The 14,177-nt window shown below is 32.7% G+C and overlaps 3 protein-coding genes across 5 annotated transcripts in view; 1 reads left to right on the top strand and 2 right to left on the bottom strand.

Annotated features, from left to right (window-relative positions):
- LOC125503222 (homeobox protein OTX1-like) overlaps positions 1-6,892 on the top strand; it is a 10,236-nt gene extending 3,344 nt beyond the window's left edge. For 2 of the 3 annotated variants that reach the window (XM_048663254.1, XM_048663256.1), the window contains exons 3-6: positions 2,548-2,732; positions 2,811-2,919; positions 5,613-5,819; positions 5,980-6,892. In XM_048663254.1, coding sequence (XP_048519211.1) covers positions 2,548-2,732; positions 2,811-2,919; positions 5,613-5,819; positions 5,980-6,060 — 582 coding nt within the window. In that variant the 3' untranslated portion in view covers positions 6,061-6,892. The remainder of the gene's footprint in view (positions 1-2,547; positions 2,733-2,810; positions 2,920-5,612; positions 5,820-5,979) is intronic. The other variant, XM_048663255.1, reaches the window with a different exon arrangement.
- On the bottom strand, positions 6,470-10,599 carry LOC109538815 (KICSTOR complex protein ITFG2). The gene is made up of 9 exons (XM_048663253.1): positions 10,482-10,599; positions 9,946-10,133; positions 9,670-9,879; positions 9,391-9,558; positions 9,157-9,313; positions 8,927-9,101; positions 8,492-8,728; positions 7,950-8,187; positions 6,470-7,337 (listed from the first exon to the last, which is right to left on the bottom strand). Exons 2-9 carry the CDS (start codon positions 10,090-10,092, stop codon positions 7,149-7,151), a joined length of 1,521 nt encoding a protein of 506 aa, XP_048519210.1. The 5' UTR covers positions 10,093-10,133; positions 10,482-10,599; the 3' UTR covers positions 6,470-7,148.
- LOC125503223 (mitochondrial inner membrane protease subunit 2-like) lies at positions 10,478-13,808 on the bottom strand. Its single transcript, XM_048663258.1, has 2 exons — positions 13,486-13,808; positions 10,478-10,740 (listed from the first exon to the last, which is right to left on the bottom strand). The coding sequence occupies exons 1-2, from the start codon at positions 13,745-13,747 to the stop codon at positions 10,493-10,495; spliced, it is 510 nt and encodes a 169-aa protein (XP_048519215.1). The 5' UTR covers positions 13,748-13,808; the 3' UTR covers positions 10,478-10,492.
- Between the last annotated feature and the right edge of the window lie 369 nt (positions 13,809-14,177).

The raw sequence follows: 14,177 nt of genomic DNA, 5'->3' as shown, positions 1-14,177 counted from the left end.
AAATATATGTAAAAAAATATTCCAGAAAAGAAAAGTGAGTCCATTCAGACACTCGTCCCATTAAGGGTCGTCGCCCTTACAATCAAAGTTCTTGACTCTTTATGCAGACTGGTTGCATTATAAACAGCCGCCTGCAAAAATATCTTCGTACATAGTGGCTTTTATGTATTGAAAAATTCGTCCTCATACATCGCAGTGGCACCCTTTATGTAAAAAAATTCTGGCATATCGAACGTGTGTCGACAATAAAAATCTCAAAAACCGAACAACAGAGTGCACCATAATGCATCAGCGTGAAAGAAAGAGCAACGTTTACGAAACTATTAATTTCACACCATCAGTCGTGGGCTTATTATTATTATGCCCAAGCACGTTTCGCCCACAAGCGATTGTACCCTCAATGTATATGGGGCACCCTTACTTTCCGACGTGTATAAATTAGCACTGGGGCAAACGGCTTGACTTTGTTACTTTAATCAGCACTATTAAGCAACTGGCAATTATGCAATTGTGTGGCGACGTTTATTTATGGAAGTTAAACTCCTTTTTTTCAATTAAAAATGACTGAACGGCATTTTTGTAAGTAGAATTAACTAAATGTTGATCAATCATAATCTCGTCGTTTACCTACATCCCTCGTTTTGTTACAAACCCGATAAAGCCTGTCGATTTTCTCTGCTGATATTTATTTAGCTGCTCTGGCTCTATTTATGCTCGGTATCTTTGTGTTCGACGCCTCTAAATACGTCTTTCTATAGAAAACCTTAGGAATGCTTTCATCTAGCATTATCAATAGCGTTCTCGTTTTCAACAGTTGTATGAATTCCTTTTGTAACATTGCAGCACGACTCTGTCTATCGATTTCTAGTTAGGTAGACACATTTGATACTTACAGGTAATATTTGATGTTTTCTATGTTCGAATAGAGGAATAAAGATGTTATTTGCACTGCCACATTATTTACAGGCACACAGAGGCACATTTACACTATTGTTGTATCGTCTATAAAAAAGCCTTAAGTAAAATTGATTTTTTTTACTTAAAATATTCAGTAAGTAAGTCCTTCACAGGCTGCAAATATATCAACTATTTTTATGTAAATTAAGTTCCAAAGAGAAGTTGACTAATTCAGTAATTCAAGAAACTTATCTTGAAAATTTCATCAGAGAGTCATTGAGAGATTATAAAATCTTCTAGTAAATCTCATTTTTGCATAGTTTTAATGGGAAGGCAGAATTTTAAATATTCTCCTAAGTTTTCCACAGCCAGTTTATCAAATTTTTAGACTATATATTTTCAAACATTCACCTGATGCTAATGCAATATTATGATCAATAACTTAGGCGGATATTACTTTAAAACGCTTAGTATATGTAAAGGATATTATTGAATAAGATTCCCTTAATAATGCTTTTCTCGCTTTATCATGGCTTTTAAATGCAAAACGCGATTTTAATTACATGCATCTATCAACCGATATTAGAAAAATGTAAAAGTCAATATACGAGGTATCATCGTCACATGTTATGTTATGAAATTTCTGGGAAGAGAAATATTTAGTAACAGTAAAAATTATTCGTTCATACCGCATTTAAAAATAATAAATAACAAGAAAACATAAACTGAAAAATAAAAAAATATTTTCTTCCTAATTCATACATTCAGAAATGTATCAGTAAAGTCAAAGATTTACCATTCTGTATACCGAGTGAGATTAGATGCGAAGCTTTTTAGGCAGTAATTTCCTTAATAAAAATTTTATCATTTCAAATAATTCGACTATTAATTAAATAATTAATTTATAAGACTCATTAAAACTATCTTGTGTGATAATGTAACTTTCAAGTGAAACACACTTTCAGAAGAGAAAATATGTGTATTAATAAAAGCTTAACTTAAAAAATGCTCTTTTTGTTACGCAAAAAATGCTAAACCCTATTTTCCTCAAAACTGAGAGCGGATCAAGCAAACTTTTAAGTTTGAACAGAGTGTTGAAGGTAAAAAAAACGGCTTTGGAGCAGATTCAATACTGTACTGAAGTTCTAGTCGATACTAAAGAGAAAATAATACATACAGTGTACTACGGGACCAAAAATTATGTCATAAAGATGCGTGGATTTTTCTTGATAGTTTGTAAGAAATTATTCTGTTGTTTTTTATCCCTGTAAACTGAGCCACTGATTAGCAGAATATTAAGAGCTTTTAAACCTATGAAACTACCTTAATATCGTTGCAAAATTTCAATTGCAATTCATATAAGTGAAAACATTTAATTAAAATATGGATATAGAAAATACCGGTTTTATAAGTCACTGTTTTACTTAAAATATTGTATGTATTTCGGATCACCATTTCGGATCACAAATGATTCTCTCTTTTGTAAAACGCATTTTCACTATTAGAAAGCAAAAAATATATATAAAACAATACTTTTATGTACCAATAAGGGGAAATTAATTTGAAATTTGCATAGATCAGACAATACAATTTCCAACCAAAATTAAGCTGATTCGAATATCTTTTTTAAATCGACTGTTTAATGTTTAGGTATGGTTCAAAAATAGAAGAGCGAAATGTCGACAACAGCAAAAGCAAGCTACACAGCAAAATGCGACGTCAAGTAGCGAAAAACCAACTTCAAGAATCAAATCGAAACAATCAAATGTTGTAGCTAAAGCCGCGCCCACTACTCCTGTATCTGTTAGCAGTACCAGCAACAATACCAGTACGAGGTATGTGGTTAAAACGATTGCTTTGGATGGAATAATTAAAAATTTGCCAATAAATAGTAAATCTTGCTACCGTTTCAGTTCCTCGGCTAGTTCACCTTCAGTACATCCAGCCTCACATCTCAGAGATAGTCCGAACTGTGCAAAACCTCAGCATTTAGGTCCGGGTGCAGGTATCAGTTCTCCCGCTGTAAGTACCCTAGTCCTGATTTATTCATTTTTCATAATATTCATAATTCATTTATACATAATCATTCGTATTAAGGTCTTTCAATATGTATTCATTATTTTAACTAAGTCTATAGATGTCCTATCAGACTTATAATTTTTATCTCCTATGTCCGGATGATCCGAAATAAGTTAAAGTTAAATGTTTTTGGACATAATCAATGTACGAGTACTTAGTCAACTTCATAAACTGCGTTCATTGATATTTCTACCTAACATTTCCTCGCCTTTACGGTCGAAACTATCAGAAACGATCTGAAAGTTGATCCTCCACTTTCAGGATATACCTTTTTTTATATTACCTACTTTGATTTGAGAATTTCTACTTCTGATTGAGATGCGGAAAACAGAAACATTCAACAGCACTCCAACCTCCAATTGCGAATCTTAAGAGTATTTTCAAATTTGGTGGAGTACATATTAAAAGATGCAATTTTTTAACATCCCGTACTCGAGTAAAATGAGTTTTTGGCTAAATTTCCGTGAAATTATAAATTTTTTGCAAGATTTATTTATTTCATTAAATAAAAATAAACACATCAAATTAGATAGATACAAGACCCAATAAAAGCTTTACTTCTTAGGAAAACTTAGTACCACATTGATGCCCCAATATCCGCTTCTTATGAAAGATAAATTGAAAAGAAATTTCACTAGGTTATTATTTGATTATTTCATTTGCTTACTTTTACAAGATCATTCAGTTTATTTAATTTTATAAATTTCCTGCATCATGAATGAGTCTGATTATCGAGAGTCTAATAATACAGTCAAATATTAAACATTGTAACGGCACATTAAGACAAAGTTGGTTTTATGCAGCTGAAATTTTAAGTTTTGAATAAAAGATATTAAATTTTTTAAAAACGTGTCCTGAGTTGCATATGAATGATTGGACGTATTTTTGAGACACTCTCTTCTTAGCATAAGCAAACTTGCAAAACAGATAAACAAACACACTCAAAAACAGGATTAGTTGCTTGCAATTCAGAATAATAAAAATTGGGAACCACAAACTATTTTCCATTTTTTCTCAAGATTGTTGTGATTAAAATATCGAGTTCCGCGAATTAATGATAAAAACGATGTTTTCAAACAAAAAACTGTTCCAGTTTTTATGCTTTCCTTATTCCTTTTTTAAAAACCAAAACTTACTTGATCAAATATTAATCAGAAAAGAAACAAATGCCAACAGTTCAACAATGGACAAGGGCTTTGTGTATTATTAGAATTTCATATAATTTGTTAAAATATTATGCTCATACGAGGAAAATATTATACCCAGATGTAATGCGGCGTCCAGACCCGATTGTCTATGTTTTGACGAAACATTAGAAGGATATTGCCGCGGCTCAGGATCGGCTCGTTAATATATGTTTTATGTCTTTGCTATTCTGTTACTTCGGTGTTACTTTATTCTCTTGTTGCGTCGGTTGTATCGGAAATTGATATAAAAAGTCAAACCTTTTAAAATTTTTCGAAACCAATTCCAAATACCTATGATTTTCAAATGGGTTCTAATTAAAATTGATTGAATTATGTACGTTTTTTTACAAAATGTGGAACTTTCCATTCACGCTCCTAGTCAATTATTCACCTATTACGTTCAGCTCATAAATATCTAAAGTTGGGTCACCCTGTATGTTATCTTATTATCTCAAAGACTGATAGCAAATTTTCCATTCACGGCCATTCTTCTTTCAAGTAACAAAAGAAGCCGCTTGCATTATTTATCATGTTCATATTAAAAGCTTTTCACTCACCGGAATATTCAAACTCTCCCATTCTCTCCAGTCCATCTCCGTAACTACTCCCATTATTTTAGTTCCGAAATGTTTTAAACACTAAATGTTTCGAACACTCAATAGCACTAAAACTGAATACTTTGCAGAACCCTTCCTCAATTATCAATATATTTTCCACTATGGTAACTATTCATTCGCGGAAACACCCGTACTAGTCCCGATTACAAATGCTACTTTGCTAGTAAAAAATACAATAGACAGAGACTGGTTTATCTTTTGTTAAATAAACAATGTTCGCCCGGAAAGTTGTTGTCGTCCTAACGCCTGAAAAATGTAAAAGTGCTGGAATGCAGTTTTTAATTATACATCATTAATCATTTTTCATGATTTAAACTGGTTTTCGAAAAAAATCAGATTTTTGTGCTTGCATAGTTTTTTTTGTGATTTTTTGCAATTTAACTGTCGGATTTTTCGAACCGTCTAAGGTTGATTAACCGACACTACAAGTGCGACTGCCTACAATTTCGCTTTGCTGACTAAATGGACTTCTTTAAAATGGATTTACGCGGCTTTCTTCAAATTAGCGTCTTTTCGACGTCGTTTTGCCTTTACGACGAAAGTGGATATATATTAAATTCCTACATAAATATAATATTACAAGGCAAAAGACAATAACTGACAAACATATCTAGTAATTAGTCAAGAACGTGTGGCCATTGAACGTTTACGGAAGATAAAATCTAGCAAAAAATAAGTAAAACTGTATTCAAAATAAAATGATTTGCTTGAAGATACAAAAATGTGTTTGATGATTTCCAAAATGATCAGCTGATAAATTTTTTATTATTTTATTAAATGAAATTGATAAATTTTTTTGAACAAAAATATATTTTTAATTATAATTTTTCAGATTGCTACAACTGCCTACAGCAATACGGTAAATTCCAGTATATGGTCACCGGCGGCTATAGACGCTTTCTCCATAGATCAACCCAGATGGGGAGCATCGTCCCAAGGCAGTATAATGAGTACAAATTCAGGAGCGGGTTATAACAATTATTACTACTCGAACATGGATTACATCAGCAGTAATGGAGTCAACCACACCCAGTTTGGGGTAAGATTTTAAGCATTCGTATACATTTTTTCCAAATACAGTGTCAAAATATTACTTAAAAAAAGAAAACGTTTAAACATTAGGAACTAAACATTCACTATTGTACTAACATATAAACCAAAAAAAGTATTTAATATTAAATACACTCTTTATGTTTTAGGAAAATGGCGTTGAACCAGGTTGGGGACGGAACAGAGATGATTCAGCTTGGTTGTATAGCAGCACTTGGGATCGAAAATGAAACTGTATCAATGTTTCGTATGTGTAGAACAATTTTTAGTTCCTTGCTGATATAGTTTTAGTATGTGAAATAGAACCAATTATACCTATTTTGACAACATAGCCTTATAACCACCAATATTTTTTCAATTATCACTTTTTAAACAAGCAGTTCATATCAGTAATTATCTACAGAAAACACAGATGCATAAAAACAAATCAACTTGCGTTCTGTTCTGGAAATTTACAGCGTCTAGTAAAAATAGAGCATCAATTAGGTACAGAAAATATGTAAATATACAATTGTATATTAACGAATAGACCTACTGACCAATAACAATAATTTTGACGAATTTAATGTGTGTGAAACTTTATTAGATTGTGCCAACAGCTCTGTGAAAGGTCATCGAAAATATATTTCGTAATTTTCTAAACTTGTACATATCTCTTAGCATGTAATCTGTAAATTTGTTCGGTGATTGTTAGAGTAATTTTAGTTAAATATGCATATTACGTTATACATATCTGCTTACATGTTTCACTGTTAAATATTCCCGTAAACAATCGCGTGTATCCAAAATCAACGATTTACAAATCATACAGTCAGTTCTTCATTGCTATAAAAAAATAATTGGCTTTTAAAGAATTAAAGTAAGCCATGTAAGTAGATATGAAATCTTGGAAAGAAAACCGAATCTAAGATAATAATAGAGTTGTAAATATTAAGCGAACGTAGATGATCTCAAAAATTTGTAAGGCCTAAGCAGGTATTTTTTAGTATGTTTTTGTTTGTTTACACTTAAACAAGTGGGAAAAACTATTGTGCAATCAGAAATATACTCTTTGAAATTCAACTCGCATTTCATTAAACACACTTTGTATATGTATGCGTTCTTCTATTGAACATAAAAATCTTCTCAAAAATGACATCGGAAATGTTTGCTAAAGTGTAATTAATAAAATTTAATTACATGGGGACAATCGGTAAATGGACTTTTTATACAAAAAAAGTTATCGCAAAAAACGTATATTAAATAAATACTCCCAAAAACTGGTATAATTTTTTCAATAAACCGTTATATATAAAGAAAACAAATAATATTAATGCTTTTATCGCGCATCATATAACAGATACTCTACTAATTCACGTTTAGTCCTCTTGTCCATGTTAACCACATGTTCCAGGGCTTGTTGCTGGTTTCGGTCTTTGTCAATGAAAAGCTCGCTGAGCTTAGCTGCATTTGGTTCGAATTTTTTGCAAACCATGTGTTTCAGAGGGATGTCGTAATAGAGAATAATCTGAAATATGCGAACCTCTTTAGAAACAATACTCTCAACAAAAATACGTTAAATGAAATCAATCGTTCAGACAATGAAAACTAAACTGAGTTTTGTTTCTACAAATCTCCACTTTACACAGCGTTATTTTCAAGTTGAAGTTTTCTATTTAACGCCGAAAGATAAGTGTTAGTTTCATTCACCACTTTTCCCAAATATTAAAATAATCCAGATACACTCTATTAACCATTGAAAGTTTGATCAAATTTTACTTTTTGGGAAAAATCTGCGAACATTTCCTTACTCATGTTACACCTGGCAGAAGGTTTTTTGAATTTTCTATCCAGGGGAAGGAAAACGAGCCCTGTTGTTCAATTGGTTTTTGAGATATGAGCTTATGACCAAAAAGGCGGCGGCCGGTTTGAGTCATTCGCCAAAATATCCCAAAGCTAAATAACATCTTGAAATATTGCTTTGCTATTGCAAAATTATTTGGGTGCATTATTTCTTAGTTGCAAATACCATTTTTTTCTGATTCACTTATGTAAGTTATTTAGATTATTACGGTTTTGGCAAAAAAATTCAATGATTGTTAGATGAAATGTAAACTGGAGAAAACAGAACAAAACTTACCGTATTTTTGAAGGTGACGTAAACTAAAGCAGTAACTGCCGGCTCCTCAACGTCCACATTATACCATCCACTATGAAAGGCTCGAACTGGTTCTTCCAAGTGAAATCTCACTGAATTTTTGTGTTGATCCAAAATGTAAGTTTGACCATCCCAAGCACAAACCACAATATCATCCCGACCATCTTTTGTTATATCCAGTTTGTTCAAGGCGAATATTTGGTGATCTACAGCAATTGCCCTGCAACAAAGTCATTTTGCGTAAGCGATCTTTTATTGATAGAAATTTAGGATTTATATGCACACTGTACGGCAGATTCTTCCCTTAAAAAAGAGGTAAACAGTTTGATCGAATTTATACAGATATAAACTTTTACGATGCAATTGGGTAAAAGTGACCAGCAGAAACATTTCCATGAAATATAAGTTCATACACTATTATTTTAATGTAATAATTGAGGCTCTAAGCAAAAAAGGAACCTTTCTAAGAACATACTAATTTTCTCATCAAATGTGTAGACATTAATTAGGATTTATTAACTTACCATAATATAACTTCATCTTGTACCAACATAATAGTGCCATCTAAAGTGGCTAAAGCGTATGGTCGATTCTTAAACAGCTCCTTATCTTCATCCGAATGTTTCGGGTCCTCACAGTTTGTCTGATTACTGCAGGAATTTAAATCACCAATTATTTCGGTTGAAATATTTGGATTTCGCATCCTAGATATTCCCAAAAACTCATAATCGACAGAGCTAGGCAGTACATCATTACTAGACCTAAAATAAACAATTCCGTCAAAAAACACCAAATTTTTTTGTTTTAAACTAAGATTTATACAATTAAATCTAAACAAGGAACTCGTAAAAATCTGAGCAATGATGCCGAGTATACCATTCGTTTCAATTCGATAATTCACGTGCTTCTCATTAAAAATAAAATAATAAAAATATTATTTAATGTGTTATTTTCCTTACTTATTGCTTCCTGCAAGACCTTCATGATCGCCATCCTCACATTGGCACTTGATTCTCATAAAAGTGCCACCGGGTTGAGCAACCAAAATAAAAGGTTGCCCGTCGAAAGAATGATGCAAAGTTAGCGATCCTATTTGATTGGCACATTCCCACTTGTTTAGAGCAACTAGTGTACCTAATAAAATATTAACACGAAAAACTAAATTCCCATTTTGATTCTTTTCTCACACCTAAAAGTTTCTCCTCTGACCCATCACCTTCTTCAACCAAATCCACAGCACTGTTATCAGCGTGTTTCATAAACCTGTAAGATCGAACGACTCTGTCAGTCAAGCCGACGACCATTTCAATTTGACCATCTCCATCTACATCAGCTAGCATTATATTCTGAAACAATGTTTCACTTGCAAGCTTCACAGTAGGATGTTGGCATTTTTCTGCACTCCAAATTATATAATACATACTTTTACATTTGCAGGTATCCGTTGCTTATGAACACAATTAAGTGGATTCTTCAGTTCTGGTTCCTTCTTCAAGCTGTTTTTCCCTTCATCAAATGTGGACTCACTGCTACTTTGGGTTTCAGTGTTGGTAGTGGGAGCATTTGAGGAAGATTGGCCTTGCCCATCTACCTTCATTTAAAGTACATGTTTATACACAAAAAAATTAAAATTTAACCAAAACCTCAATTTGAAAAAAATAAAAGTTCAGAATATTTTGTATTTAGCAAGAGAATGATTTACTTCATCTATACTTTCTCCCATCTCAGCCTCATTAATAGTAATAGGTTCATCCAGGCTAACATCAGGAGTTTCACTGAGAACATCATAAATATAACACCAACCATCAGCAGTTACCACAACCAGGCTATTTTTATCTTCATTTTTAACATCCCCAACTGCTACACATGCGATAAATGTAAGATCTGATATTGTTTGTAATCTCTCGGTTCCCTGAAAAATTTAAAGTAATTGTATAAAAGCTCGAGTTCTTGAAATTTATTGTGTATGAAGTAGTACCTTAAAAATGGCAACTTCTCCTTCATTATTTCCTATAACAAGCTCAATACATCCATCATTATCTACATCTCCTAAAGTTAAAGCATTCCGGGAGACATTTCCAGCAAATTCAAACTCAATTTTTTTTACCAATGATATGGCCCTCATTTTTATGCTTTATTTGTACTATTTATTTGTATATTTAATTTCTGAAATAAATGTATTTCTACTGCTTAGATTCTAACAATAGCTGAAAGATTGTTGATTTTCTTGGGGATTCGGTCTGGACAGTGGTGAAGAAAAAAAAGAAAAACTTTTTTACCTACCTTAGCTAAAAGTTTTTCTTAAAAAGGAGAAACTTTACTTTTAACTAAGGTCTGAACAAGTCTGGACTGTAGGAAGGATGTTCCACATAAAATAAAAGTAAATTTGTTGTTGTGAACAAAAATTTAATTTTATTTGCGATTGCGTCTTTTATTATTTTTGATTGCGTCTTTTGTCCTTTCAATCCCGTCTAAACTTACACACTGAAATGTATTAGTGAATTATCTACTTACTTAGCAATTTGTTAGAATCCCCTTATTATAGGCTTAATATTTAAAGGAACTCTGGAAGCAGGTAGAGCGCTTGATATCACTTGCCACCTAGAAGGAGGCCACACTATGCAAGAAGCTTTGCCAGTCAAAAGACCTAATGAAACTGGACCAAAATTGTTTGAGTCCATAGAATGACCAGTATGATCACCTTCGATCCAGAAGTGACCCTCCGGAATTCTTACAACGTGATCCCTATATCCAAGAGTTTTAATAACGTCTCCTAAAAGTGTAAAAAACTATTCAACAATTACTTAAGCTTGAAATATGCAAGGAGACATTTTTTTAAATAAATGAGCCACATATAATTCTGCAATGCTGCATTAATCTTTGCTGACCAATACAAAATCCAAAAAATGCAAGAGTGTTTCATTGCTTCCAATATATATGACAAAAGAATCAAAATTCTTAACGAATTAAACTAAATGAAAACAAATAAGTTTATTTATGAAGGATTAGATGTGAAGGCTTGTTCCAACTAGCCTGAGAATGGTTGGTTGGAAAGTCATCCTTGATCAATAGGGCATCAACCTTCTGGTTGTTATTGATGGAAGATTTAGGCACTTTGTATATGCGGAATAAAGTTTTATTGGATGGAAATTTTATTAGTAAGAGAATTACGGAATAATTGCTTAAATATGGATCATTTCGAAGTATTAATACATTGAATGAAAATAGACATTTTGGGAACTACATTAGTCTACTGGCTTCAAGTAAAACAGTGGAGTTAAAATAATCTTATCACATCAGATATTTTCGGGCGTTCGCAAGATAAAATCTGTTAGTTTTTGGATGTCCATATTTATGTCTCTGTTTCACTGGAGGTTAAGAATTGATGACGAAAAGGAATAAAATATAATTCTTAAAAAGGGTTAGTACAAAGATCATCACTATTGATTGCATATTTAAAACCGTCTTTGAAATAGGTATAGAATGTTCCAAAATTTAAGTGCCCCCAAAATTTTATATTTGTGCTTGTATCAAAGAATACCAAAGTGCCCTAGCAGTACAATCCACATTTTTTAACGGAAAGAAAGTTCAACAAATAATATTTCAAAAAACCCAAACCAAAAGACGGGAAATTTCTAAGGCCCATTTCCGGAATTTGTCCGATTCCAATGCCCGGTATGGGCAAAACATGATGATTTATCCTAATTTGTCTAATCGAAAGGGAGACGGTTTTCAAAATACAGCGCGTCAAAGTTAAGATAAAAAATTGGAAAAAATCGTTTGTATTGCGAGGAAGCCAGATATTAGAATCATTTTCAAAATTGCATATGGTTTATCGCTCAATTATTTATGATCAGACTAGTGTTTGTACACGTACCTTATAAAAAGCGGACTCTTACCTATTAGAAGCCTCAAGAATTATAAACAAAATAAGTTTTATTTTTATTTTATAATCTTAACTTTGATGCCTTATATTTTGAAAAACGCTGTCTACTTTTGGATTAGACAAATTAGATCAAATCATCATGTTAGATATGTGTATATATATATGGAGAAGTATACAGGGTTATTCACGCTATACGTCACGGAAGTTTGCGTGGCGATAAAATTCGATATATTTAAAAAACCTTTAGATTTAGACATTATAAATCTTATTAAACAAACACTTATTTTGCTCAGAGAATCCAAAAATGCAATAATCTACAGGGTATTTCATTTAGAAAAACACAACTTTTATACTTTTAGGGCTTTTGGGACACTTACACATTACAAAAATATTTTTTAAATGTGCACCCGATAGGCGTCTGTGGATTCATCAAATAATACTTTGCAAAAAACAAACGGGCTAGCCGAGAACGTTCGTGCCGTATAGCGTGAATAACCCTGTATATATGTGGAATATGTGGTAAGATTTTGTACAGACATTTTACAGACACCCTGTACCTATATTTACAAATTGGCAAAATTTTTCGAACTACGTCACCGTGAAGTCTTAGAGAGCATAAACGTAATGGCGCCTTTTGTTTCTTTATGGAAAAGTAGTGACTTTCAATGAGTAAAAGTAGCGAAAAAACGAATACCCCAAGAAAGACACCTAAAAAAAAGTTGTTAGTAAAGGGTTTATCTGTAAGGTAAGCTTATCGTTATTTTTAAAACGCGAGAAGCGGATAAACCAGTAAATGACCGCTTTCAGATGCCCCTAAATGTGGCCTTCAATTAACCCAGGGCTTTGCCCATAGATCCCCCTTTATCAAATTTTCTTAAATTCTGTAACAATACACACATTCTTTTCATGTTCACATCCTTAACGAATTAAATGCTAATCACACCAAAATTAACGATTTGGGATTTCAGCGTATTTATACAGGGTGTCCCGTAAGCACATGATCAAAAAGATCTGCAACATCCTATGGGTCAAAAGAAGAGGATCTGATCTACTTAACTTTTATTAAGAAAAAACGTCTGACTCCTCTGCTACTCACAGTCAAAGTGTATTAAAAATAATATGTTCTTTGAAATATCTGGAGAATGGTACGATTTCAATGAAACTAGCCGTGAATTTGTTCTTATGTGAACCTCAAATTTTGTTGGAACAAACGGAGTTCATCCGGTTTAAACAAGTGGGGAATTCTTGAGTGTCTTGGTACAAAAACTACCAAAACTTTTTGTTGTTCGTTATCAATTTCAAGCAGTGGTGAAACTTCAGCTTTCATCTCTTGTACCGTAATATACTATTAATCAACGAAAAATATCAGTCCTGCTATTCAGCATGAATAAATAATTTAAAATCCTGACTGTCTTGAGTCTTGAGCAGACAGATAGTCGAGTAGAAAGTGCTACGTTCCAGATTTCACCTCATTTTGAGCTGTTTCTTCATAAAACGATGGAATATCAATAATATGTGTGGCCTAAATGTATCCCATTTATGCAGATAAACTGTACAATACTCAAAACTGTGCGAAACTATAATGCGACAGGCCAGTCTAAACGACTTCTTAAAAAAGTCCTTATCTCTTACCTTGTATGCCTACGACTCTCTTAATAATTTTCTGAGTAGGATCCTTTGGGGATGTTAAGGATACGATATCACCCCGTTGAACATCATAAGACCTAACAGCCAGTTTGTTCAAAAACACATAGTCTGTGGTATTTCTGTCAGGGTTTAGAGCTGGCTGCATGGAAATGCCATCAACTCGAGCCACATACCCCACCGAATCCACAATAGTTATTCCAATGGGAATACCGAAAAAAATGCTTTTGAAAAAATTTGGAATTTTCATTTGATATCTACAAAAAAAAAATTGTGACTTAACCTCAATGCTGATCTTTGAGGGTTACGCAAGTCCAATCTTGACATTAAAGAAGCTCATGAAAATTTAAATCGGAGAATGTTTTTGGCTTTATCTGATAGCAAGGGAGTGAGTGCAACAGATACAGTCCAGTGAGTTGTATAGCAAAATTTTCAATGACATTTCAATATAGTGTAGTGACATATGTTTCTAAGGTTATTTGTTCCCAAATGACTGCGTTTATTCAGCACACAATGGTTTGTCATGAAAATTATTTTTTAATGGCATTAAGAAAGTTGATGTGTTTGAAACATCATCAGCTTTATCTGCATATTTATCGTCTTATTTAATCATGCTCTAGGTCGTCAGGATATTGTCCGTAGACTGCTAATCGCATCATTATTATGGCAAGTTTCATTAG

Source organism: Dendroctonus ponderosae, unplaced genomic scaffold, assembly GCF_020466585.1.
Source record: "Dendroctonus ponderosae isolate FM_Combo_2020 unplaced genomic scaffold, Dpon_F_20191213v2 Dpon_F_20191213_139, whole genome shotgun sequence".
In the NCBI taxonomy this organism is placed as follows: domain Eukaryota; kingdom Metazoa; phylum Arthropoda; class Insecta; order Coleoptera; family Curculionidae; genus Dendroctonus; species Dendroctonus ponderosae.
Note: the sequence above shows the minus strand (reverse complement) of the source record. Positions and strands in the feature narration are given on the sequence as shown.